The sequence below is a fragment of the Spermophilus citellus genome (assembly GCF_964194105.1).
Source record: "Spermophilus citellus genome assembly, chromosome: 7".
Lineage (NCBI taxonomy): Eukaryota > Metazoa > Chordata > Mammalia > Rodentia > Sciuridae > Spermophilus > Spermophilus citellus.
In genome coordinates, this window is record NC_138188.1 from 155420828 (window position 1) to 155446200 (window position 25373).

Below are 25373 nucleotides of genomic sequence, written 5' to 3' on the forward strand. Positions count from 1 at the left end.
GAATATGTGGGTCTGAGAGACCAATTCACTTCAGGTTCCCTACATTGGCCATATCTCATCATCTTCCAGTAAACACTTCCAGTTCTCCAAATATATCCTGTTTATAAAATTAGAAATTAAACAGAACCCAAATCAGAAGCTTTTTGCTAGCAGTATCTTTTTTCTCCTGAGCTATTCACAGGCGACATTTTCACTGTGTTTTTTTGACCTGCGGCATTTTGAAAGTGAACAAAGTTCTGTACAGTGAGTGGGACATAATAACTCGCCAGTGCAACTTACAGTCAAAGGTGATGGTCTATGTCCACATTGAATTCACCAACTGAAGCAAGTTACGACAACACTAGGGAGGAGAGGGATAGCTGGTTTGGACAATATTTTCATGAAACCAGTTAAGTTAGCTCAGTTGTCAATCCCCAGATTAGGCTACGTGCACATCTCAAGAGGAAAAGGTCAGTTGACATTTGCAGCCGACTTAATCTTCTTGTGTAGCTTGAGTGTAAACCATGATAAAGAAAGTTGTTCAGACTTAACTTCAAAATCCCGATATGGATGCTTTTTGAAATTAATTAATTACAGATTAAACAGTTGGAAGAAACATAGCTAGGGAGATTCTTTATGAGAGAGAAATTTTCCAGTGGAGTGAAGACGTATAAATACTGCAAATTTCCAAGAAATTTTCCTGAGAAGATAAGTGACTTTAACGTTTTTACCTACTTCAGTTGAACTTTTGGAAAGTGTTTTTAAGTAAAATCTTGATTACACTTCTTTCTGCCAAGAGAATGCGTGTGTGTATACTCATTTTTAGTCTTTACATTACAAAGTGAAGCCATAGCTTTGTATCTCAAAAGAAGTTGTCAGATTTTAATTAAAGGTTCAGGAGAATTCCTGTGTTGACAGAAAAAGGAATCCTTTATTGAAACAAGGAAAGAAGGTTCTTTTCAGAGGGCCAAATGAAGGAAGTACAAGATACCTCTTGTGGAACACACAACTATTTGATGCCAGAATGCTAAGCTACTTAGAGGATTAGAACCAAAGAATATGCAGGTTAACTTTAGTTCTAAACAAAATGCCAAAGTTTTAGTGAGAAAATGGTCAGGGTTTTGTTTTGCTTTCAAATCTGCACTTTTACTTAGCAATAATGTTAAATACCCAGAGGAAATGTTCACTGTAATATTAAAAGAAAATGCTTTTAAATGGTCAGCTTTCAATCAAAACTTTTCATTTTAATAAATATAAATGGAGTTTGTGGTTCTTTAATCTTGACCATGAAACATTGTTAATCAAAGATCACAGATTTTTATCTTCATAAGGGTTAAATTATCTTTGCTATAATATAATCATAATTCCACCAATTGTCTTGCATGGGAGTCCTTTTTGACATGAATGGATAGACATTTTGGATAAATCATCCTAAATAATATCTTAAGGAAAAACAACTCATCAGACTGTGTGTCCTTCTGCCATAGCGTCATCTTACCATCAGGCAGCAGCATTTTCAGTAAAGAGTAACTTAAGAATTTTTACCATATTTGGTTTATAAATAATGAAATTAAATAGGTTGGAAAATTATTTAAAAAATAGTCCTCAAAGGCACTAATTCTTGGTAATAAAGTTAGCAAAAGGCTTATTGGTTATAAGATTTAAATTTCTCTGACATCAGTATAAATGGAGTAATAACTACATTCATAACCAATATTATGGAGTTTTTGTGAATTTAATATCAATTATAAATGTCTTAGGGGCCCAATTCAAATGCTTGCTTGGATGTTAACATGTTTGTCTCAAGCAATATGCTAGGTTTGTATTATTGAATCCTGTGTCCCTATGAAAATATTACTCAAATTTAGAAGCTCTCCATTTACAAAGTTTAGGAAAGTTCACTTCTTGGAGTAAAATGAACATTGGAATTAGAAATTAGATACAGGTTCTAATGCTGGTACTGTACAGCCTTGTTACTTATTCTTTCTCCCTAGAGTCTCCTTGGCTTTTTGTGCTGTATTTATGAACCATTTAAAATAGGTTTATCTAAAATTTGTTGTCCCCTTACAATTAACTTATATTAATCTAAGATTCATAATAAAAGGACTTATAATTCACATTTTAAACCAATCAAATACAATAATGGGGACATTCTGTATTTCGTGTGGCTTTTTGAAGTTGTCATTGTTATGTATGAACATGTGTATTAATAATTTTTACTAAATGTATTTGATTTTTATAAGGCCAGATGCTTTCTTTTTAGTTGTTTCTTTAAACTTTTCCTTTTAAGCCTTGTTTTAATTTAGAATCTGCAATTTACCTGTATAGAAGACATTTTTCTTGGAGGAGTTTTTTTTTTTTTTTTAACATGACTTATCCCATCCTAAGACTAATACTTCTTTTTTTATTCTTTTATTGGCATTTTACAAAATTCTTTTTGAAGTTAATTGTTCTGTTTATGGGAAACAGCTGGGCTAACAAAGTAAATTAATATAGGATATTTTAATGAACAAAGATAAAAAATAAAATGTACACTTTATAAAAGGGTATAAAATTTGTATCACATGTGCCATTTGCATAGTATGTTACGTTACATGGGATACTTTTGTGGATTTTAGAAGTAGAGATCTGCTTTCTTGTTGATTTTAAAATTGTGTAGTTTTTAACATGAGAATTAAAATTCTGGACATTTTACATAGATATTTTGGCTTTTAGAACAGGTCCTAGTAAAAAGGAAATTAAAATTTCCTCCACTGTAATACCCACAGTATTATTACACAGTTTCATTTTTATACGTTAGTAGCAGGCTACTCTATAATTTATCAGTGGAAACATAAGGCTTGTAGATAACAATCTGATTAATAGTATTCTAAAAATTCTCTTTTTCTCAACTAAATGAGAAAAAGCATTGGTAGCTTTCTCATGTTACCTGTTTTTGAAAAATATTAAAGAATGCTTAAGATTCTAAAGCTTCATTTTCCAACATAGTAGTCACCAGTCACTGAAAAAGTCAATTTTCTAGTCACACTATCAACTTTTCTAGTGCTCCACAGCTATCACTGGAGAAAGTTTTGTTGGACTGTACTGCTGTTGAGACTAGCTGTGGTATATTATGAGTGTTTTAATATTGCTAAACACAATTTTCTTTGATCTTGAGTGTTAATGCTTTGGGGATTATAAAATTGGCTTTTTACGAATTATTGTATAACCTGAGTTCCTTTGAAAAGCTGGAAACATGCTTTTGGGACCCTCAAAAGGTTAAGATAATCTTGAGTCATTCTATTTGCAGCATAATTTTCACATTTAAAAATATAAATATGGAATATTTAAAGTACTACTTAAGAATAAATGATTGATATGAACTTAGGAAGCCTGTTGATGAATAGACCTATTGATGGATTGTGCTACCTCACAAAAGAAAAAAAGAGTTGAAATTTTATAAACTAAATTTGAAGTAAACATCAGGGTTCCTATATTAAGATTCCCTTCATAGTGGGATTTGAATTTAATATGAAATATTAATGATACAAATTTTCATTCTGGGAGTAAATGATGAACTATTTAGGTTACTTCTTACAATAAAGGCTAAAAAGACAACATATGAACATCTAAAATATCTCTAGCAGGATGACTCACAGGTATATTCATTTGTGTTCCACTTGGAGAAAATTAGTTTTCTTCTAGAAAAGTGTTCTCAAAGCCATCTAAATGTACTTTTACGGTTAATTTATAGTTAGGGCTTATGAGTTGGGATGATGGGTAGACACATTTTTCCTGATATCTTCAGATTTTAATTATCCAGAATAAATATTTCTTATTTATATCTAAGTACCCTAACACTTAGATTTATAGGTTGCTGTGAAAACCAAAGTCTGGGGAAATTAATTAGACAGTACTTGTTTCATTTGGTGGTCCTTCAAAAATTACCTTGATAATTCTTCAGCATTTTAGGAGACACCTAAATGTAGGTGTCCAAGGAATCACATAAAACATTTGAATACTAGGAAGTAAATTACCTACAGCAGAAATGAAACATGAACATAGTACATTTTTTAGTTTTTCAGTCTAACTTTGCTTAATTTATTTAGGCCTTAGAAATACTTCCATTTGTGTGGATAAATTACTTAGTTGACTAAGCACTTAGGATCTTTCATTCAAGAAAACAGTTTATAGAACAGTCTAATTAAGAATTACAGAATGAATTCAATTTAATTTGGACTCAATTCTAAGAAGGAATTATATTTGGGAATTTACACATTGTGGAAGAAAAGCTTGATTTGGCTAAAGGAATCTTAGGTATTTCAGCAAGAAAACTAAGAATGATGGTGTGATAAGGGGTTCTGAAGATAGGAAAAGGAACATTAGTAAATCAATGCATGAATTATATTCTCAGTCTTAATAGCCTTCTGTACTATATAGAGCTAATTTTTAAAAGTGATTTCATACACAATACATTGTCAAATTACAGCTAGTTCTAATTAATAAAAATCCTTAGCTGTTATAATACATTGTCAAATTACAGCTACTTCTAATTAATAAAAATCCTTAGCTGTTATTGAGTTCCTTATATTTGTCATATCCTAATCATTCCCTGTGTATGAAAACATCAAAACCTTCACGAGTCACACAAGCATTTTACAAAAATGAATTTTCTTGGTGAAATCGATATTTTCTAGTTAAAAGAAAAATCAAGATTTAGTTGATACAAATTAACTTGTGCTCCTAATTTTAGATAAAAACCATGAAATAATAGGTCAAACTTTATACAAATCTGACAAATTGAGAATTTGCTGTAAGAATTACCCTTTTTAAAATGCAAAAATTATCTTTTGATTTTTTTTGTTTGTTTGTTTGTGTCTGTGGTGGCCCCTGTTGGTGATCGAGCCCAGGGTCTTGTGCATGAATAGGCAAGTACTCTACCAATGAGCTACACCCCAGCCCTAGTGTAAGGCTTTAAAAGCTGGAATATAACCTTTGATGAGAATGAGAATCTTGTTTAATCATTGACGTTATGGACTTCCACAAAAATATTTTAACTTTAGTAATGTATGTAAACTGAAAACTTAAAAAGACTTATTTATATACTGAATGTATTCTTTGAAGAAATTCAGTTCTTAATACCAAACTCTATTTGTGCATACCTGTGAGAAGGTGAATGATGTGCTGCTTGAAGGAGCCATCATTGACACCATAATGGTTTTCCTCTTGCTTATTCCAAGAACTTCACATTGCTGTTGAAGGTTATGCCAATACTCAGGGTCAAATGAGAACTACTACAGACTATAAAATTTGTAATAGCTCAAAATAGCCTCTGAATAAATAACAAGAGTTTAAGCTCTTAATGGAACTCTCTGTAAATCAGGGTAATATTTTAGAAATATAGATACTAGAGAAAATACAGCTGAAGTTATTCAGATTTGGTGTTGGGTTCTGCTGCATCTGATAATATTCTTTCCAAATTTACTTTTTTGAGTCTTCTTACTTTTAACAAGATTACTAGTATGTAAGAATATTTTTTGACATGTAGTAATTAAAGATGGGAGCATTTATTATAATTTAGGGGGCTTTGGTAATTTGAGATAATTATCTATGTTTTCTTTCTTAGCCTGTGGACATCTCTACAGCAATGAGCGAACGGGCACTTGCTCAGAAAAGACTTAGTGAGAATGCATTTGACCTTGAAGCCATGAGCATGTTAAATCGAGCTCAAGAACGGGTATGTAGAAGTTTTAATGTTTAAATAATTTCACAAAAAATAGATGAGTTGTGATAAAATCATAAATTGTGATGAAGCATTGATTATTAAGCTGATTTATTTTAAATGAAAGTGATTTAAAGCCTGATTGTTCAGTAAATGTTTATAGTTAGTGAACAAAATAGAAAAAGTTCCTATATATATAAAAATACATATAGCTATATAAAAATAGCTAAATGCCCACAGCAGCCCTGTGAATGTGTATTTGTTACTATTAGTTTACGTGTTTCACCTGAGGAAATGGTTAAAGAGTGGTTAAGTGATACCCAAGATTACACAAAACAGTATTTGGAGGTCAGGGATTCAAACTCAGAATTTGAATGCAGTCTTTGCTTTTTACAATGGATAACTTTTCCATTCTTTTAACTTTCTATGTAAATTTATATAGAACAGTGTACACTGTTAGGAAATGGTATTTCTGACAATACCAGGTGTGCAGTAAGTATAATTTGAATGAAAGCTCATCTTTTATCACAGTAATGGTGATTAATATTATAGTCCATACATTTTTTTTTTTTTTGTACCAGGGATTGAACTCAGGTACTCAACCACTGAGCCACATCCCCACCTCTATTTTTTATTTTATTTAGAGAGAGGGTCTCACCAAGTTGCTGCTGTCTTAGCCTCCTGAGCTCTTGGGACTATAAGTGTGTGCCACCCCACACTCCAGCCATCTTCCCCGACGCCTGACTAATCCATAGTTTTTTAAAGAAGTTGTTAATGTATCTGAGTACACAATTTCCTGTACTTATTAACCTTAAGTATGTGTCATGAACTTAGTTCTGGATTGTATTATCTCAGAGGAAGTGATTAAAAGTTCAGGTGATCATGACATTTATTAGAATACATCTTTATGTATTCTAGGTAAAAAGGGAGGGCAGGGAGCCTTTGCAATATGAAGTCTTAACGTTTTTCACGTAACTGATAATTTAAGTTTCAGTTAAATATATCTTATTCTATAAAACTGCTGCTGTGGGAGATTTAGGAAAACATTTACATTTAAATATGCATCATTTCAGTATATTTTAAAAGTTCAAAATTTTTTAGTCTATTATTATCCCTTAAAGGAAGTAAATCATTTTTCTTTTGTGAATTAAATTATTGTCAGTAGCATTTTAATTATATAAATAATTTTACTTAAATAAGGCGGCTTCTTTTCTTCAGATTGATGCCTGGGCTCAGCTGAACTCTATTCCTGGACAGTTCACGGGAAGTACAGGAGTACAGGTTCTAACACAAGAACAGTTGGCCAATACTGGTGCCCAAGCCTGGATTAAAAAGGTACACAACATATGCACATACAAAAGTGTTGCTGTACAAACTTAAAAATTTTTAACTGTTTTATTAAAAATACATGAAGAGGTCAGTGACTCTAACCAAAGTTCCTGAGTAAATTTGCTATGTGTATATACTCCAGGATGGATGCTGAAGATGGACCGGAATCATGAGACAATGGCAAATGTATAAATATGGCTCAAGAGCCACTCAGTTTATATCCTAAGGTTATTTTTTATTTATTTATTTTTGGTGCTGCTGCTGGTTTTGGTGGGGGTGGTTTTATTTTAACTTGTTTTGAATGCTAACTGTATCTGGTATTGTTCAGAACATCCCACAATTTCTGTTGGACTACTAACCTAATCATTTCAAAGCAGTGGTTCTCAAAATTTTTATTTATCATGGGATACTTTATTACAGGTTTATTTTTTTTGTGGATCAGTGCCCCCAAGAACCCTCTACTACCCTAATGTTCCATTCCTCTATTCCTCTGTCCTTGCCTTCTCATTTAGTGCCTGCGCCCTCTTATAAGATCCCTTGGCTCCTACTCCTCACACGTGTTGTGACTTCCAGCCTCAGGTCCCTATGTGGTGGTCCATTGTTAGTTATAGCAAGTGGTTGGGAGGCCCTAGTATTAGCACTGCATGTGGTGAACTTGCCATGGACTGGAAGGTGGGGGAGGATGGCTGGAGTGTGGGGTGGGCAGTGTTGAAGGGTGGGAATGGGGGTGGGATGGGGATGTAGATTACTATCTGTGGACCACCATTTAGGCCCTGGTGGCCTCTGGTGATCCACAGGCTTAATTTGAGAACGCTGATTTCATGAAAAAACAGGATATTATACCTAAAATCAAGGGAGAGGACGGACACCTTGTGCTTCGAAGATGTAGGTGCACCTGGTCTCAGATTCCTGCAGTGAGGTGTGAACTCCACCTACGGCTGCCTCATTGTTGGGGGAGTCTTAGGTGGTTAAAAAGGGCTTTTTGAAGAAATGTATTCTGGTGAAGGGTTGTGGTTTGGTTGGATGGGTGATGAGAAATTTGTTTCAGGAGTACTGGCAGTATAGCAGTGCTGAAACTGGGAGGCTGCGTGTACTAATGGATTGGGAAGGTTTCTTTATCCTGCTGTATTCCTGACTCCTTGTGTGATCGTGGGCAAGTAATTTTTTGGAATTTCAAAGTCTCCCAAGTGTCAAATGGAGACATGTCCTTTACTACCTCAAAGAGGAGTAATCAGTAATGTGATGGGTACATATTATAGAGAATTGCAATGGCTGCCACTCATGGATGAGCTGAGTTTGCAGAAAATGAGATAATAGTTGCTTTAGATATTATAACATTTCTAGTTTTGGTAACACATTCTCTGTTAATGCTCTTATTAACAAATTAATATAAGACATATCCTTATTTGGCCTGTTTTTTTGAAGACAGTTGCACTAATTATACAATGAGTACATACTGAGATCCATTAAAAAAAAATTAATGGGGGGGGCGGTTGGTGTTGAAAAAAGTGATAATCTAGCAAAATATTCTAGTTTGGATTAACTTTATATACTAATATTTTATATTACTTAGTGGGAAGAATTATAAATGTACATCTGTTTGTTTTCCATCTTCTTTTTTTTAGTGATGCTGGGTATATAACATAGGTCCTTGCTGAGCACAAGACCTACCACTGAGCTACTCAGTCTGGATTCTTTAGTATTTAGTCTTGAAGCTCAGTGCTCAGTAATTCAGGAAATTAGATATGAAGCTTAGAGGTGTTTAGGCACATAATGAACAGTCATGTACAGTGCTAGGTAGAAACTTCTGAATGTGCTTCAATTGCAAAATTTTGGTCTTCATTTGTATAATGATGGGCTGGTGCTACTCCCTGTTAGTTTACATCTAAATATCATGTTAAGTAACCTTTAGAAAGTGAATCATTTAACTGATTAAAATTCACTCCATATAAATCTTCTTTAAAATATATATATATATATATATATATATATATATATATATATATTTGGTATTATCAGTGTTGCAGATAGAAAAGATTTTTAAATATATAAAATGTTTAGGAGAACCTTTAAAATATACTTTGAGAAGGAAATCATTTTAATGAATTACAATGATAAAGATGTATAAAGACCCAAGCTTTAAATATTATAGGAAAAAGCAATACATCCTGGAAAATGTCTGTGTAAAATTAAAGAACATTTGCTTACTATCAATTAAGGAAAGAGCATTTTATAAAAATGGGGCAGAACATTTAGAAGTCATAGGGCAAATGAAAATTTAAGTTTTCTATCTCAAACACTGTCTACTCATTAAATGTTGAAATGTTCCGAAAACCTGTCCAAGTAATCATTTAACTTCTCTTATTTTAGGGTAGGCCATCACTCTCATGTGTTAAAAATAAAAACCCCCAGGGAATGTCAACGTTCTGTGTTCTTTAGTTTGTTGCTGTATTATTTTAGATTAAGAGGAAAGTTTTATAAGTATTCTCAATCATTAAAAGATTTAAAATGGTAATTGATTTATAAGAAACTATTTTCTGAAATGAAATTATTTGGATATGGACTTGATAAATATTGTGGGACTCAGATAAATCAGATTTTTTTTTTTAGTGAACTGCATATACCCTGGGTAAAGGAAACAAATGAAGATATTAGAAAATGGAAACAGTTGGAGACTGGGGTCATTTGGGGATTTATATTGTACTCTGTCTGCACAGTTGCCCTTTTTTTTAGGAGTGTTTCCTGGAAAAGAGGGGCAGATGAACCTGGAAGTAAGTAAAAGCCATTCTAGGTGTGTAGCATCAAGGCAGTTGATACCAAGCATCAGCTAACTTTTCTCTTTATACATCTACACTGCATGGCCTGCACCAAATAAGGAACTGAACCAGGGGTATGTTTTTACCTCCACAGCTGCCTCCTTCCATCAGAGCACCTTGTTGAACTTAATGTCTATTCACATATCATTGGCATGTTTCCTAGTATTTAATTATAAAGCTGGGAAACAAAGATTATACAGTTTTGTTACTGTGTAAAAACCCAGTTGTGGTACATTTTCTAGTAACTTATCAATGTAGGAAAGGATAATGCATACTATTTCCTGAGCTACCAATATTTTTTACTCCTTCTGTTGATTAAGATTTTTGCTATTTCCTATAGAGCATTAACCTAAAATTTAATCACAAGGGAAAATAAAACATGATTTGGAAATGTTTCCAAATCTTTTAAAAAATGGCCATACAGATCCACAGATTTCAGTATTGTTGATGCCCATTAAAAAAGAGGCATTGACTGTTTCTTAACATGATTGACCATGCTAATGTATATAGTTTTGCATCTTAGGACATTAAGTGGTTTGCTGCTTTGATGGAAATTATGGTTCAGTGGGTTGGATACAAGAGAGATGATTGTTCACAGAATAACCTGTGAACTTTCACCCCTCTGTATGGAAACTTGTTTCAGGGCCAAATCCTTGTAGCTGTCTTCTTGCCCCGGTCAGTGCCAGCCGTACTATTCACAACACTGCTGCTACCGAGGCCTAGGTATGTAAACATTTAAGGAGTTTTTTAAAAGTTTTTAACATCAAGCTAGGTTTTAAAAGAATTCAAATACATTTTGGTATGCTTACAGGGTAGTTTATGTGATTACCTTCAAATTATTACTGTGTAAATTTTAAAGAGTTATTTTGTTTCTTAGGGATTTTCTAAGTAAAAAATATTTATACTTGCTTTATAGTAGAGTGGGGAAGAAAACTTTGGATGACAACAGTATGCTTCTTCAGTTTTCAAACTATTTCTAAACAATTTCTGGGCTTTATTCATAAAATAGGTACACCTGGGACAATTAATATTATTGACTGTTTTAACATTGCCTTCTTTTTATTTTACAAGCTAAGAAGAGATACCAGTGAAGCTAAATAGTGGACGAAAACAGGAGTGTTCTATTTTTTTTTTGGAGGGGGGCTGAGGGGCCATTGTTTTAAAATTGCCATTTGACTTTCAAAATACTATTGTTAATGTGAAAATAATTAGAACACATATACTACAATATATATTAAGTACAGAAGCATTTAATTGCTATAAAAGATCTAGAAGTAAAATAAGATTTCTCTTTTTAGAAAGTTGCCAGTGTGACTGTAGTCAAGTTCTAATTGTAAAATGGGGACATTTTACCTTTCTTTCTTTGGATAGGATCAGTTCTTAAGAGCAGCCCCGGTAACTGGAGGAATGGGAGCCGTTTTGATGAGAAAAATGGGCTGGAGAGAAGGAGAAGGATTAGGAAAAAACAAAGAAGGAAATAAGGAACCTATCCTAGTTGATTTTAAGACAGACCGAAAAGGTAATAAGTTCCCTTTTGAAATGTTTATTATATCTCTTTTAACATTTAGGGTTTCATCTTCTGTACATTTATTGTGGTCTTAGTATTCTGAACTAGTGGCATCTCTTCCTGTTTAATGCACAGGTGTTTTGCAGAAACAAACAACTTTAGCTAATCTATATGTAGATGGAGACAATGGTTTGAGCTTTGAAAGGCAGTTTTCATCAATGCTAGTTGAAATATAAAATTTTCATGTTTCTAATTTTTCACTATAAATTTAAGTAGATGTCATTATGTATTCTTTTGACAGGGACTATTTATTTACCTTCATTTCTAAGAACTGATTTTTTTCTTTTTCACATATTTAACATTTTTTCCTTATTTGATAGTCTTTTGTCTATAAACTGTTTTTGCTTTTCCTTTTTTTCCACACTGGGTCATAAAGTTGTTGGCTGGAGAACAGTAAATCAACTACTGACAACAGTGTTATTACCTCTTCATATTAACTTGTGTCGGTGCACATTGGAAGTTACAATATTCTTTTTTTTTTAAATTTTTTATTAGTTTTTTAGGTGGACACAATATCCATATTTTATTTTTATGTGGTGCTGAGAATCAAATCCAGTGTCTCACGCATGCTAGGCGAGTACGCTACCACTTGAGTCACATCCCCAGCCCCACAATATTCTAATATGAAGCAGTTGAGTGAGGTCTATATGGCCTGCTAGTATACTCAGAAAATGTCACTTAGTATCTTTAAACAGTTTTCTTCCCTTGGAATGTGTTCTGAGTGGAATCACCAGTGGCTGTTAGCTCAGCATAGCTTGTTTAGGCCTGATTTTTACAGAAGTGAAATGTTTCTTGTTTCTGTAGTTGAACAATAACGTGGCGTTAATAAGCTTACTTGTGTTGATGAATTTGGGAACAGAATGTTTGTGTACCAAGTATGCACTGCATAATCCCAGGAAGTATTCTCCTTAGAATTGTACATGATTTGGGTATAAGTTTGCAGAAAGGACAGGTTTTTGGACGATAAAATAATATACTGGCATACAATTGGCAAAGGGAGTGATTGAAGTTTCCAGTAAAATATATGAAAACTCATAAATCCCTCGAGACACTATCTTTTTTCTGGAACAGATCCTTAACAGAGCATTATTTTGATTGTTTTTGTGGTACTGGGGATTGAACCCAAGGCCTTATACTTGCTAGGGAAATGGTATACCATTGAACCTACACCCCTAGTCACTTATATTTTGAGAAAGGGTCTTGCTAACTTGTCTAGGCTGACCTCCACCTTACAATCTTCCTGCCTCAGCCTCCTGAGTATCTGGGACTACAGGCATGTGTCACTACACCCAGCTAACACATTGTTTTTAAGTCAGGAAGTTATAAGATCATTTGGAAAAATAGCTAGTATTGCATAAACTGGAGATGTTTATCAACATATGATAAACAAATGGTATTTAATTTGTATATTTGTTTACACACTAGATTCTTATACTATTATAAACATGTTCCAAGATCATAGATGATTTTAAAATTATAAATGTTGGAGCTGGGTTGTGGCTCAGTGGTAGAGTGTTTCCCTAGTATGTGTGAGGTAGGTTCGATCCCTGGCACCATTGTGTCCATCTACAACTTAAAAAAAAAAAAAAAAAAAGATTGACGAGATTGAATATTTTACTTGAAAACATTGAGGTTCAGCCTTAAATACTGGGAGTTTTTCTCTATTATCCTTGAAAGTGATGCTTTTGAAATTGATTTAGTGAAAATTGGCTTTTTTTTTTTTTTTTTTTTTTTAAAGGTCTTGTTGCAGTAGGAGAAAGAGCACAAAAGAGGTCTGGGAATTTCTCTGCTGCAATGAAAGATCTGTCAGGTGAGAGCACATTTTTGAATTTCCATCTTGCTCCACCTAAATCTTGAATCATAATTTGTTACAAAGGTATGGGAAATAATTCAGAACTGGTTGTTTTTTTCTTTGCAGGCAAACATCCTGTATCTGCCTTGATGGAAATTTGTAATAAGAGAAGGTGGCAACCACCTGAATTTCTCTTGGTCCATGATAGTGGCCCTGATCATCGCAAACATTTTCTCTTTAGGGTAAATATGAATTTCTGCACTAATTGAATATGTTATTATTTTAGTGACTTAAAAGTTAAGAGGGTAATATAATATTATTAATCTGTGGGTTGGGGGTGTATGTGTGTGGGTAGACTGGATTTTTTAAAAAACTGAAGGGTACTTTAATACAGTTGGAAAGAAAGATTGGGCAGAATCTGGTGAACATTGGGCAGAATCTGGTGAACAAGTGGAATGTGGGAAGTTAATCTAGTACTTTTATCAGGTTGTTGGTTTTTTTGTTTTCATATTTTAATTTGGAAAACTGCTCTTAACTTGCAGTCCCTTTTTGCAAATCATTTGCTTTTTCTGGGCTGACATTAATTTAATGTATATAGCGGCTGAGATTAATTTACATAGTATGGGTTTTATATTTTTGTAAATTATTTTTCTAGCATTTAGTGAAAAAATACAAAGCTAATAGATATTAAAGTTTGATGCTGTTCTTATTGTATGTTTTTCTTGAATAGGTATTGAGAAATGGAAGCCCTTACCAGCCCAATTGTATGTTTTTCTTGAATAGGTATTGATAAATGGAAGCGCTTACCAGCCCAGCTTTGCCAGCCCTAATAAGAAGCATGCTAAAGCCACAGCAGCTACTGTGGTTCTTCAAGCAATGGGCCTTGTACCAAAGGACCTCATGGCTAATGCCACTTGCTTCAGGAGTGCCTCACGTAGATAGATTGAGGTTTTATATTAATCATTTCAGATAATTTTACTCTGCATCACAATGTATTTCCTCTTTAATGTTGTAAATATTTGGCAATTTAAGACATTGTGTAAAAAGCAATCTGTACAAACATCTCCAGGCTTTGATTTTTGTACCATGGAAATTGTATTTAACCATACAGGGTTTTGGTATGTTTATATTGTTTACCTTAGTGATGTATTTGTTTAAGTGGCTAACATCCAAACAATTGTTTGAAGGCATCAGTAATCTTCAGTGTGGAATGTTAAATAACGCTTTTATACTGTATTTTGTACTATGATGTAACTCCCTTCCTTATGGCTAGGCTGCTGTAACACTTGCCTGTAATCAGTGAAGGGCTGTGCACCTTGTACTATTTCTCAATGGGTTCTGCTGGACAGATACTGGGCCAGTGTTATTGAGGTAATCAAGCAAGATCTGTTCCACAGGGCTAATGCCACCATCTCCCCTTAAAATTTTGTAGAGGTTATAAAAAGAAAGTGGTATGTTGTGTGATGATGAGCACTAAGTCCTGCATTCCCATGTAAGCCACTTGGGTCATAAGAAGGGGTGTCAAAATGAAGTCTGATTAGAATTTACTGCAGAGGCCAAGTACATTTAGTATGGCTTGAGTTGTGATATAGTTTTACTTTGATGTGCATTTTGAATTTCAGCTACACCTAGATAGACGTAAATTGATAATTAAAATGCTGTAACCAACTTATCTAATAAAATTGGCAACCAGCCACTATTTTGTTGACTATGAGAAAGTTTAAATTTATGTTAATTTTTAGGGTCTGATAGAATATTTCATGTGTATTACAGCGGTATTCATATGCTATGTCTCTAAACTTTATTTTCAAAAGCTCAAGGCCCAAATACAAACTTCTCTGGAATAAATGTGGTGTTTTATTTTCTGGATTATGAAGTGAACACGTCTTCACTAATACTATTTCTTTACCCAGTGCCTTTGATCTCCAAACATGTTTATATGAAAATACTTTTACACACATGCATATACACACAACACATGCACACAAAAGAAAATGAAATGCTACTTTGTCATAATAGGCATACGATTAGAATACCCCTCTAAAACTTGATATATCGACTAACAGTAGGAAATATATCGGGTAGGTACGTCACCAACCAGCTCCACATACTGCCTATGTTTATTTTCTACCATTTTTAATAAAACAAGTCTGTTAATCTTAGGTAAATTACTAAAGTAATATTTTTGCCCTGACACCATTAGTCACAATGCCATGAAATAACTGTCAGTTGGAAGGAAACACTGATTTTTTAATTGTTTTCTACTCAGTGTACAGTTGGGACTATAGCAATATAGAATTCTCAAGTTATTTGAGGTTTTTAAAAAATGTATTGTCTTCATATCTCAATCTAGTTTCAAAACAGTAAAAGGAAAATGATTTAAAGCCTTAATGCTATTGCTCAGTGCATGTAATAAAAGTTAATATAGAAAGTTAATGTTCATAAACACTTGAACATCTTTCAGTATATTCATTTCTTTAACTTCCAAAATGAACTTTAAAGCCAAAGGTATAAGAATCTTGAATTTCCTTGCTTTTTTTTTTTTTTCAAAGATTCCTTTTAGGCTTACTTTGGTGCTCAGGATCTCCAATTACACATGTAGTCATTCATTTCCACTTTCCGTAAAGATGATTTCCCCAGTAATGGTATTTGACTAAGTTGCTCCAGAGTCTTAGGGTGCAACCCACAGTTAGTAAGCTCCTTATGAACAACTTCCTGTGGAAATAATGTATATGTCGTTAAAAAGCATGTTTTCTCTGAACACTTGATTTTAAATAATTACCATGAGAATTTTGACAGATGGCCCATTTGTGTAATTAATCGTATACACAGAAGTCAATCCTAAGAATTTGTATATAGTAACAAAGTCTTAAAATATTAAATGTTTTTTTTTTATAGGAAAATATGGTTAAGTAAATACCCTTAGTAAAAATGTTTACATAAAACTACAAAAGAATCTGCACTATTAACCTTTGAGTCAGAGCAATGGTAAAACTCATCAAGTTTTGAAAGTTCTTAGTCATCATTAGTAGCCTGAATTCAAAAAATTTACCCACAAAAATTACATGTAGAAATGATTTTTCCTTTTTGCAATTCTTAATTAGCAGTCTCACAACTTTAAACAAATTCAGCTCACTATAAATTATTTCCTTCAGTTAGAGGAAATTACCTACAATGAAAATGGTCTGTTGATAGGGGTGTACTTACTTTATCCAGTAATTTATCCAGTGGCAGGCGGATATTGAATACAGCTGTTGGCTCATGTGGATATAGTCCTGCAGAAAATGACCCACTCTGTGATGATTTGAGTAGCATGGTCATAGAGTGTAGAGTATGAGGCATGATTGGACCTGTAATCTCCATACTAAATTGATCTTTGTATCCAGAAAGAGCTTGTGTCTTTACATTAATACTTCGTGCCTTCATAAGAAAAAAAAGGGAAATTATGATCATCATCTCTCAAGAATTTGTTCCTTAGAAGTGCACTCAAAACATTTTCATTTGGGGTTTCTTCTCTAATAATTATGGAACAAAATAATTTCAAGACATCAATACATTATTATATGAGTAAAAATGTTTAGTAAATTTTCAGTATCTCCAGTATCCTCTGTATGAGTTTTCCATTACATTTTTTTTTCATATAGCATTTTATCTAATTATTTACTTATTGACAATATAGAATACTGGGGAAAATCAATTCTATTGCTGTTAAGAGAATATATATTTCAATACAGATATACATTTTTTTTTTCATTTAACCAATCATCCAGTTTCTGAGATCTATAACATAACATTTTTGACTATATCTTTGCCTTGGAGAATAAATGAGATTAACTGTCCTTAAATGGCAAGAAAGGAGACTAAGGGAGTGGGATTGTGGCTCACTGGTAGAGCCCTTGCTTAGCATGTGTGAGGCACTGGGTTCGACTCTCAGCACCACATATAAATAAAGGTTCATCAACAACTAATAAAATATTTTTTTAAAAAAATGATTAAAACCAAAATGTGTTTACAGTCAATTATACTTTATTCATTAAAAGTTTTCATATAATTCAAGTAAAATCAATTTCATAAATTTTCAGGTATTTCTTTGATATATATAACTGTTATATCAAAGACTTTTTACAGGGAGAAAAACAAAACACATGTTAAGTACAACACTGGTAGGAGTTATTCTTTAAAAAATAACTCCTAAGAATTTATCATATTGGAGCTGGGCACAGTGGCACATGTAATCCCAGCAACTCAGGAGGCTGAGACAGGAGAATTCGGAGTTCAAAGGCAGCCTCAGCAACAGTTAGGCACTAAGCAACTCGGTGAGACCCTGTCTCTAAATAAAATACAAAATAGGGATGGGGATGTGGTTCAGTGGTTGAGTACTCCTGAGAGTGGCTAAGGCAGAAGGATCACGAGTTCAAAGCCAGCCTCAGCAGAAGCAAGGTGCTAAGCAACTCAGTGAGACCTTGTCTCTAAATAAAACACAAAATAGGGCTGAGGATGTGGCTCAATGGCCCTAGAGTTAAATCCCTGGTACCCCCTCATCCCTTGAAAAAAGTATAACAATAGGGCTGTGATTGTGCCTCAGTGGTAGAGCGTTTGCCTAGCATATATGAAGAACTGAGTTTGCTCCTTAGCACCAGATAGCAATAAATAAAGGTACTATGTTCATCTACAACTTAAATAATTTTAAAAAGAATTGTATCTTCAAAAAGTTCCGCTTAGAAGGTAGATTATAGGAATTTGTGAAGTGTATAATTTCTTTTAATTACCTTAAGCATTTGCATTGTGGCACCTCGGAAAGCTACAGGGGATAAGAGGGTTGGTGGAAGTCCTGCCTGTGCACCTGAGGTAGCAACTAAACTCTTGCAGTTGATCAAAAAGTTCAGCAGGGTAAAGGTGTTGATTCCTTTCACCAACACAACAGACTCAGGTCTGTGGTCCATTTGCACTTCGTGTTTCTCTTTACGGCTGAAGATGACAATCAAGGAAATTACAAAAGCAAATCTCACACCAATGGGAAAATAGTTATCTTCATTCTTAATCAGCTATGACCCTTCCCCCCCCAACAAAATGAGAACGTTACCACTTCCTCTTCACTGCTTTCATAAGTTTGAAATCCACTTAACGTTGGCCACTTCAATTTGCTAGAAACTGGTAACTGACAAAAGCTGAATTCATTCTCTAGTCAAAAACTTCTCCCACATACTTAGCCAACATGAAATGTTTTCACTTAAAAATCATTTAATAGTTCAGAGTTTATTGATAACCCAGGGTCCTGTTTCTTAATGTCATAATGGAGAGTTAGATTTAATATGATCTAAAGATAATTTAAAATTAGTTATTTTAAACTGCCAATGTTAAACTGCTCATAATTTAGTAAAAATTAGTTGTAATTAAAAGGATACAGCTTGATAGAGTGTATATCTGGCTTTTTAATTTTATCTTGTACACCCATCTCTTCCAGCCAAGAAAAACTCTCTTCTTCATCTTCATCACTGATTGCTTGTTCCCTATGAAATTGCTATAGTTAGAGTTCCTATTTCACAAACCTGTTACTTTTACAAATCTATTTCACTAACCCATAGTCACTGGACTATGTAAAAGCTTATTTTAATCACATACTCCCCAAGTCCCATGCTTGTTCCATGAGCTTTCTTCTTTTGGTCATTTTCTTCTATTAAAGGCAAAGAAAATTCAATACCTGTATAAAAAAAACAAGTCAGTTTCTTCAACCTTTGACAGTAGTCAACAACACACAGACATATGCACACATGTCCTTGAAACAAAAGGCTCAGAAAAACAATGTTACTACATGTGATACTTTTTCATAAGTTATACAGTGTTACTTTTTAAAAAAACATGTTGATTAAATCTACTAAACAGATCTCATGATTACTGATAGGCTGACCAGTTTAAAAATGAAGTTATTAAGATGGTGGAATGAGATGGACATCATTACCCTAAGTACATGTATGAAGATACGAATGGTGAGACTGTGTACAACCAGAGATATGAAAAATTGTGCTCTTTTTGTGTAATATGAATTGAAATGCATTCTGCTATCATATATAACAAATCAGAATAAATTAATAATTTTTTTTAAAATGAAGATTTTCAGGAGGTAGATAATTTAAATGTAGTATGAAAGAATTTCTAGAAGAGTATATTAAGATGGTAACTTTGTGGCCAATTGTGCTAAAGTTTTACTTAGGAGATTAGAGAAGGGTACACTATTAACTCAAAGTTATGTGAAATAGACAGCTTATTCAATTGCAGGAAAAAAATGTTTCTTCAAATAATACTAGTAATTAAATGTTAAAGAAAATTCAAATTGTAGCTTTTAAAATTTTATATATATATAAGTTTTTACTATATATTAAGTGCAGTATCCCTACTGCAAACCTAAACTTTTACCTTCATTTTTCATAGCTTCTCTTAAACCTCTAGTTGTAGGAGATATTAGAGCTGTTATCACATTACTTCCTGCGAATCCTGCTGCTCGGAACAGCACAGTAAACTGATAGGTACAAACGTAGAAATAGGGGCAAAGTTTTGTCTTCAGCAGGTTATACAGAGAAGTAAAGCTCACAGACCTATAAAGCAAAAGAATTTTCCTTAAATATTATTAAAACATTTACTTAAATGTTTAAGGTTTTGTATAGTTTGGTCTGACACCTTGCTTAAAACAAATGTTTTAGTTTCTGGTTTGATATTTTGCAGTTAGGTACAATTTGGTTTTAAAAAAATGGAATTAAGGGGCTGGGGTTGTGGCTCAGAAATAGAGTGCTTGCCTTGCACACATGAGGCAATGGTTTCAATCCTCAGCTCCACTTAAAATAAGTAAGTAAAATAAAGGTATTGTGTTCATGTTCAACTAAGAAAAATTAAAGAAACTGAAATAACAGGAACTCACGGATAACTTCTTAATACTTTTAACAAATAGTGTTTATCACTTAAATGCTACCCTTTTTCTTAACAAAACTTAATTGAGCTGTTATGCATACCTATAATTCCAGAACTTGGGAGACTGAGGCAGGAGGATCTCAAGGCCAGCCTCAACAACTTTGTGATATCCTGTCAAAGAATAAAAAGGGCTGGGGGGTGGGAGTGTAGCTCAGTGCCATAGCACTCCTGGGTCCAATCCCCCTACTACCAGATCAAAAACAAAACAAAACAAAACAATAACGTTAATTGATTGATAACTAGCTGTTAAGTTTCTCTTAGCAACTTATGCTAATGAGAAGAGCAGCAGCCACTGATAAGTAACATTAAATAATTATTAACTGTATTTATTGTATGTATGCATATATATATTTTTTTCATATTTTGATAAAGAGTGATAAGAGCTAAAAAAGAAGCAAACAGTTTAAATGTTTGGTTATTAATGGTTATTAAAATTCAGGGCAGTGAGATCCTTCTACCAGTCTATATTTCCATAAGGAAAGGATACCGATAAAATGAAAATTCACCACTGAATTGAACAAGTTTTGTTTTGAACTAATCTTACCAGTCACTCATTAAAATGTGTTGCAGTGTTTCATCATTTGACCACGGAATTGTCTTTCCAGCCATTTTTCTATCAGCTCCAATACGAGGGAACAGTGGTAGCCAAGACAAGGCCGGGTGGAGCCAATAGATAAGGCTCTGCTGGAAGGCACAACGGAGCTCAGTGGAGAGTTTAGGATCCTAAAATCCAGAAGGGATAGTGCGTCACTTTTGACCCATAAGAAGTACAGAATTTTACCAGAGACAATGTATACCAAATATTTAATCTACAAAGTTTGATTGCTCTTTATGGAAAAGCATTACTGTTACAGGGGCTGAAATATAGTTTATCTTTGGCACAACCTTTCTGGCGAGCAATTAGTCTGCTAAACATATCAGAAGGAACACACAAATAACACAGATGGCAACATTCTCCTGTTTCTACTACCTTTAAAAACAAAAACTGTATTTTCTTTCATAAGCAGAAGAAGTATGTTTGTATAGAGAGCACTATGCTATACATAATCCTTGTACCCCACAGAAACACTTTCAAAAATAGTCAGTGTACACTGGTAATGCATATGACAATCCTCCTGATTTATTGAAACAGATATACAAAGTTTTAAGTAATTCTTTTTAACTTAGTTTGAGTTGATGAGCTGCTTCAAAGCAATAAAGGTGTATTTCTCTAGAACCACTCTAGAACTCTAAATTTACAATAGACCATTACCTAGGTAGTGATATCAGTGCATATCTAAAAAGACTATATATTCTATAAAAAAAAAAAAAACCAGTAAAATCCACTGCTCTTGTAACCTAGTCAATTGCTTTTCATTTCCTTTTATTTTCTCTCCAAAAAAAACCTTAGAAAAGAATGGTTTGATGCCTCCACCACTGATTAATTCTCAGGACAGGTTTCTCTATTTAATGGGCTATTACACAATCTCTCAAAAATGTGTATGAAAGCACCATTTGGAAGGAACAAAATTCGCCAACTCTTTTTATCTTTAAATATCAGAAGAAAAACTTAATGGGAAGAAATCTCTCTCATATTTTATAGAAGCATTTTAAAATACTTTATTGGCTACTTTAAAACAAAGTTATTTTATTTCAGAATTACCTTTATACTTTGAGGCAAAGTAACTTCTGTTGCTCTACAATGCTGAACAAGACCTTGAGCCTCCTCTTGTGCTTTCAAATGATCTACCCAGGTAAAGGGTTGAGAAGAGGTGACAAGGAGTCGGGTTTTAATACTCCAGTCCACAGGTAACTCAGTATTTTCTGAGAATGGAGTATCCAATTCAGAGAATGATATGTGTGAAGCCTTTTAAAAGAAAAAGAAAACACAAAAATCAGTAGAGTTTCAAGAAAAACTCTTTAATCTAAATATTTTATTAACATATCTACAGTCTCTGAATAGCAAAATTATATAAACTGTATACTAAATATCATTAAAAATACACTACACACTGAAAAATTCTGGAAGGTGCTATATTGACCTATTAATAGTAGTTTTCTCGAAGAAACAAAAACGTGTTGTTGGAATGGAACTTGTTTCATTTTTTTAGTTTTTACTAAAAAGAACACTTATATAGTACTACAGATGTTGCTATCAAAGTAGAAATCTTCCCAATGTCTGATAAAGTACCTAAAGCCTTGAAACTCTGGAACTTAGGCTAAGCTGCTCTTCCTGCAGGTAACTTTAGGTAGGACCCTTTAAGGCCATATTTCAGAATCATTTTCTGATCTCAAAAATCTACCATTAACCTGTTTTTCGGTCTTTTCAAGTCAACATTATCTACAGTACAAGAATTCTTGTAGATAAGTCATTGTGTGGAGGTAACCGGAGGATTTGTTTTGAAGATTTAGTAAAGGATCAAGTTGAATTAGTAGCTTAGTATGGAGGGGTTCCTCTGAGTGATAAGCTCAAGAAAGAAGAGTGTTAAAAAACTGATGGGGGTAAAGGGCAACCAACAACTCTCATTCACTATGCCTACTTTAATTCTGGTGACCATTACAGCAATCCTTACTATAACATACCAAGTTCTTTATCTTGGCTGATGCCATCTTTTTAACTCTGGTACAAAGATAATCACTTTCAAGTATCTCTGCAAAACTATTTTTCAAGCAAAATGCTTCTGAGAAGGATGCATTTATAAAAACATATATTCTAATGATATTTAAAAAGTATTACCTGGGATAGTTCGGTAGCTGTTGTTCTTTCAGATAACGTCTCTTCCCATAGCATATCATTTTCTTGATTGGTATCTGAAAACTGAAGATAGGAAAATTGTCCTTTTAAAACTTAAATAATGCTAAAATTTGCTTTAAATGGGTACAGAGGCTCACTTGGCAAACCACCTTCTCAGTAAATGCCAGTGCACACAAATTTATACACACTCCATTCAATCCTATCAGTTTTTTCACTTTGGGTCTGAACTTTAACATTAAAATTAATAGGGAAAAAGGCCAGTTTTGTGCATTTAATAACTGACATACAAACTTTAAGCTAAAAGACCCAAAAGGCTTCAGATTAAGACAAATGCTCGTGAATTCTGAACAGATTTATCCTCACTATTCCTCCATCCCGCGTAGTTTTGTGTGCGAGAGAAGCACGATGCCGTCCAAGCTACCCTCCAGGACGGGTTCTAAGGCTTTCTTGCGCTCTCTCGCAGTTTACGTCCACGCTTGAGCAGAGGCGCCGCACATGGGACAGCCTCCACAAACCCCGTCTTTCAAGAGCATCGGCCCCCAAGGCTCAGAGCACCCTCAGGCCACAGGCGACAGAAACTCTTCGCGCCCATTTCTCTGCCCCGAACGTTAGAACTTCCCATCCCTAATTCACAGCTGGCCCCCCACAAAAGATGACAGCCCCTCGCCTGGCAGGCACGGAGACACTCACCGAACTCGGCGCCTCCGGTTGGCCGCGGGGCAGCCCGTCCGAGGCCTCCGCGGCGACCCGCAGCCGGTTGTCCAGGCGGGCGAAAGGGTTCCTGCGGGCCGCGGTCGGACCGCCGATTCTGCCGGCATCGGCCGGGAAGGGGCGGAGCAGCAGCCCGGCCGCCAAGGCGGCGCGGCGAGGCATCGGCTCCCGCAGCTCGAGGGGGCTGGAGGCTGCGGCCTTTTGGCTCCGGGACCTTCTCCTTCGGAGCCGCACTATCTCCGGCGGCCTTTTGAAGCTGGGCGAGTAGCCGGGTACCGAAAGGGCCATGACGCGAAGCGGCTCAGGCCGACCGACCGCCCAGCAAGCACTTCCCGCGCGCCGCGGCCCCGCCCCCGACGTGGCCCCGCCCCCGCGCGCCGCCGCGGGACGTGCGCGGCAGGCAGGCCTCCCGCGAGGTCCCGCCCCCGGCTGCGTTCCTCAGGCCGCTCCAGCCAGGTTCTGGCTGTGGTCCTGCCTTGAGAAGAGGCGACTGCGGGCAGCACTTGGCCCAGGGCAGGTGTGCACTACCCCACTGGGCATCGAAATGGCTGAACGCTACTCAAGTCTGCAGTAGGGAAGTCATCACCAGGGGTAGAGGTCTGGGCTCTGGGACCGCTGTGATGGGCTGCTGCGTCCATAGAGGTGGTGACAGGGCCAGCGCCTACCCCATGCCCTCCTTCCCCAACAGAGAACTCAGAAAACAGCACACTTCAAGCTCAGTACCCTTTTCCCAAGGCCAGGCAGTCCCAGCCCTTCACGCAAATTCTCCACAGCTCCCACAGGACAAGTTCCCGTGATCCTTGTTCCTGAAGAAACTCGAAATGAATGAATAATTCAAAACAAAATTTAAGTGTATACGAGTTAGATACTTTTGAGACCTGAAAATATATTCAAAAACTTGAATTTTGACAGCACAGAAAGGCTTGTTGTTTAAAATGGAATTAATACATAATTAATAGCATTACTTTCACAGTATAACAAGGCCTGTAACAGACTCAGTAGAATGGTGTGGATTTTGCTGAAAGCAGAAGTTTTTCCCATTAGAAGAATTTTATAGGAGAGGAAAATGTGTGGGAAAAAAAAAACCTAAAAATGGCTTTCAGAGTACCCCCTTCAAATGTTATAGAATTATCTTAGATCATCTGCACAATAAATTGGAAAATATTTTTCAAATATGTCAAATAACCAAACATCTTGTGAGCCAGAAAACATGCTTAAACACTGAACAACTTGCTTTTATCTTCCTTGATTTTTCCCAATTTCCAAGGAAAACTCTGGCTTCAAATACTGTGATGGATAGTTCATCCAGCTGAGGTCTGAGAAAGAAGAAGATTAAAGTTGAACAACTTGCTTTTTTCTTCCTTGATTTTTCTGAACAACTTCCATGGAAACTTTTGCCTCGTACAGTGGAATAGGTTCATCCAACTGAGGTCTGGAGAGAAAAATTATTACAAACGTCACAAATGTTCAGAACACGCTGGACAATAGTTGACAGTTGCCATAGTTTAGCTATCTTACTTTAAAATAGGTCAAACTTGTCCATTAGTATTCCACTGTTAAAATTGGTTAAATTTTCAAGGGGAAAAATACCTTCTTTATCCATTCTAAGTGGTAAACTGATTCAACTTAAACATATTGTATTTTTCCCTCTTTTCAAGCTATGGATTATTTGGGAGGGGTGATGAGAAAATGCAAAGAGAGAAGTACAGAAAGGAACAGAAGGCAGGAAACTCATAGGACATTTCTATCTTCGGGAAAACTTACTGGTATAACACCAGATA

The 25373-nt window shown here is 35.0% G+C and overlaps 3 protein-coding genes across 14 annotated transcripts in view; 1 reads left to right on the top strand and 2 right to left on the bottom strand.

Annotated features, from left to right (window-relative positions):
• The window catches only part of SON (SON DNA and RNA binding protein), a 31891-nt gene extending 16838 nt beyond the window's left edge, over positions 1-15053 (top strand). Inside the window, exons 7-12 of one of the 8 annotated variants that reach the window (XR_014022934.1) lie at positions 5585-5695; positions 6899-7015; positions 7522-7928; positions 8058-8162; positions 10469-10548; positions 11197-11234. Coding sequence is in view for 4 of the 8 variants with exons in the window: in XM_081301081.1 (XP_081157207.1) it covers positions 5585-5695; positions 6899-7015; positions 11197-11344; positions 13131-13202; positions 13311-13426; positions 13968-14126 (723 nt within the window). In the remaining 4 variants the exon portion in view is untranslated. Of the gene's footprint in view, positions 1-5584; positions 5696-6898; positions 7016-7151; positions 10549-11196; positions 11345-13130; positions 13203-13310; positions 13427-13914 lie in introns of those variants that run through there. The other 7 variants (XM_081301081.1, XM_081301083.1, XR_014022932.1 and 4 more) reach the window with 7 other exon arrangements.
• On the bottom strand, positions 1-24260 carry DONSON (DNA replication fork stabilization factor DONSON). 3 transcript variants are annotated; one of them, XM_081301096.1, is made up of 12 exons: positions 23572-24260; positions 22864-22944; positions 21790-21993; positions 20692-20870; positions 20189-20278; positions 19599-19777; positions 18807-18885; positions 18590-18694; positions 17954-18152; positions 16392-16604; positions 15754-15899; positions 1-340 (listed from the first exon to the last, which is right to left on the bottom strand). In XM_081301096.1, the coding sequence occupies exons 1-11, from the start codon at positions 23878-23880 to the stop codon at positions 15762-15764; spliced, it is 1776 nt and encodes a 591-aa protein (XP_081157222.1). In that variant the 5' UTR covers positions 23881-24260; the 3' UTR covers positions 1-340; positions 15754-15761. The 3 variants fall into 3 exon arrangements, with proteins under 3 accessions (XP_081157222.1, XP_081157221.1, XP_081157223.1); XM_081301095.1 differs by lacking the exon at positions 1-340 and having other exon boundaries at positions 15100-15899; positions 23572-24259; XM_081301097.1 differs by lacking the exons at positions 1-340; positions 20189-20278 and having other exon boundaries at positions 15100-15899; positions 23572-24039.
• A 218-nt stretch (positions 24261-24478) lies between these two features.
• Positions 24479-25373, bottom strand: part of CRYZL1 (crystallin zeta like 1) — a 31140-nt gene continuing 30245 nt past the window's right edge. For all 3 annotated transcript variants that reach the window (XM_081301098.1, XM_081301099.1, XM_081301100.1), the window contains one exon: positions 24479-25024. In XM_081301098.1, coding sequence (XP_081157224.1) covers positions 24925-25024 — 100 coding nt within the window. In that variant the 3' untranslated portion in view covers positions 24479-24924. The remainder of the gene's footprint in view (positions 25025-25373) is intronic.

Coding starts and splice junctions, on each gene's coding strand:
- DONSON (XM_081301096.1), bottom strand. CDS start 23,880: ATGGCCCTTTCGGTACCCGGCTACTCGCCCAGCTTCAAAAGGCCGCCG. Junction 22,945..23,571: donor AACCGGAGGCGCCGAGTTCG/GTGAGTGTCTCC, acceptor TCCTATCTTCAG/TTTTCAGATACCAATCAAGA. Junction 18,695..18,806: donor ACAAGCATGGGACTTGGGGA/GTATGTGATTAA, acceptor GCAATTTCATAG/GGAACAAGCAATCAGTGATG.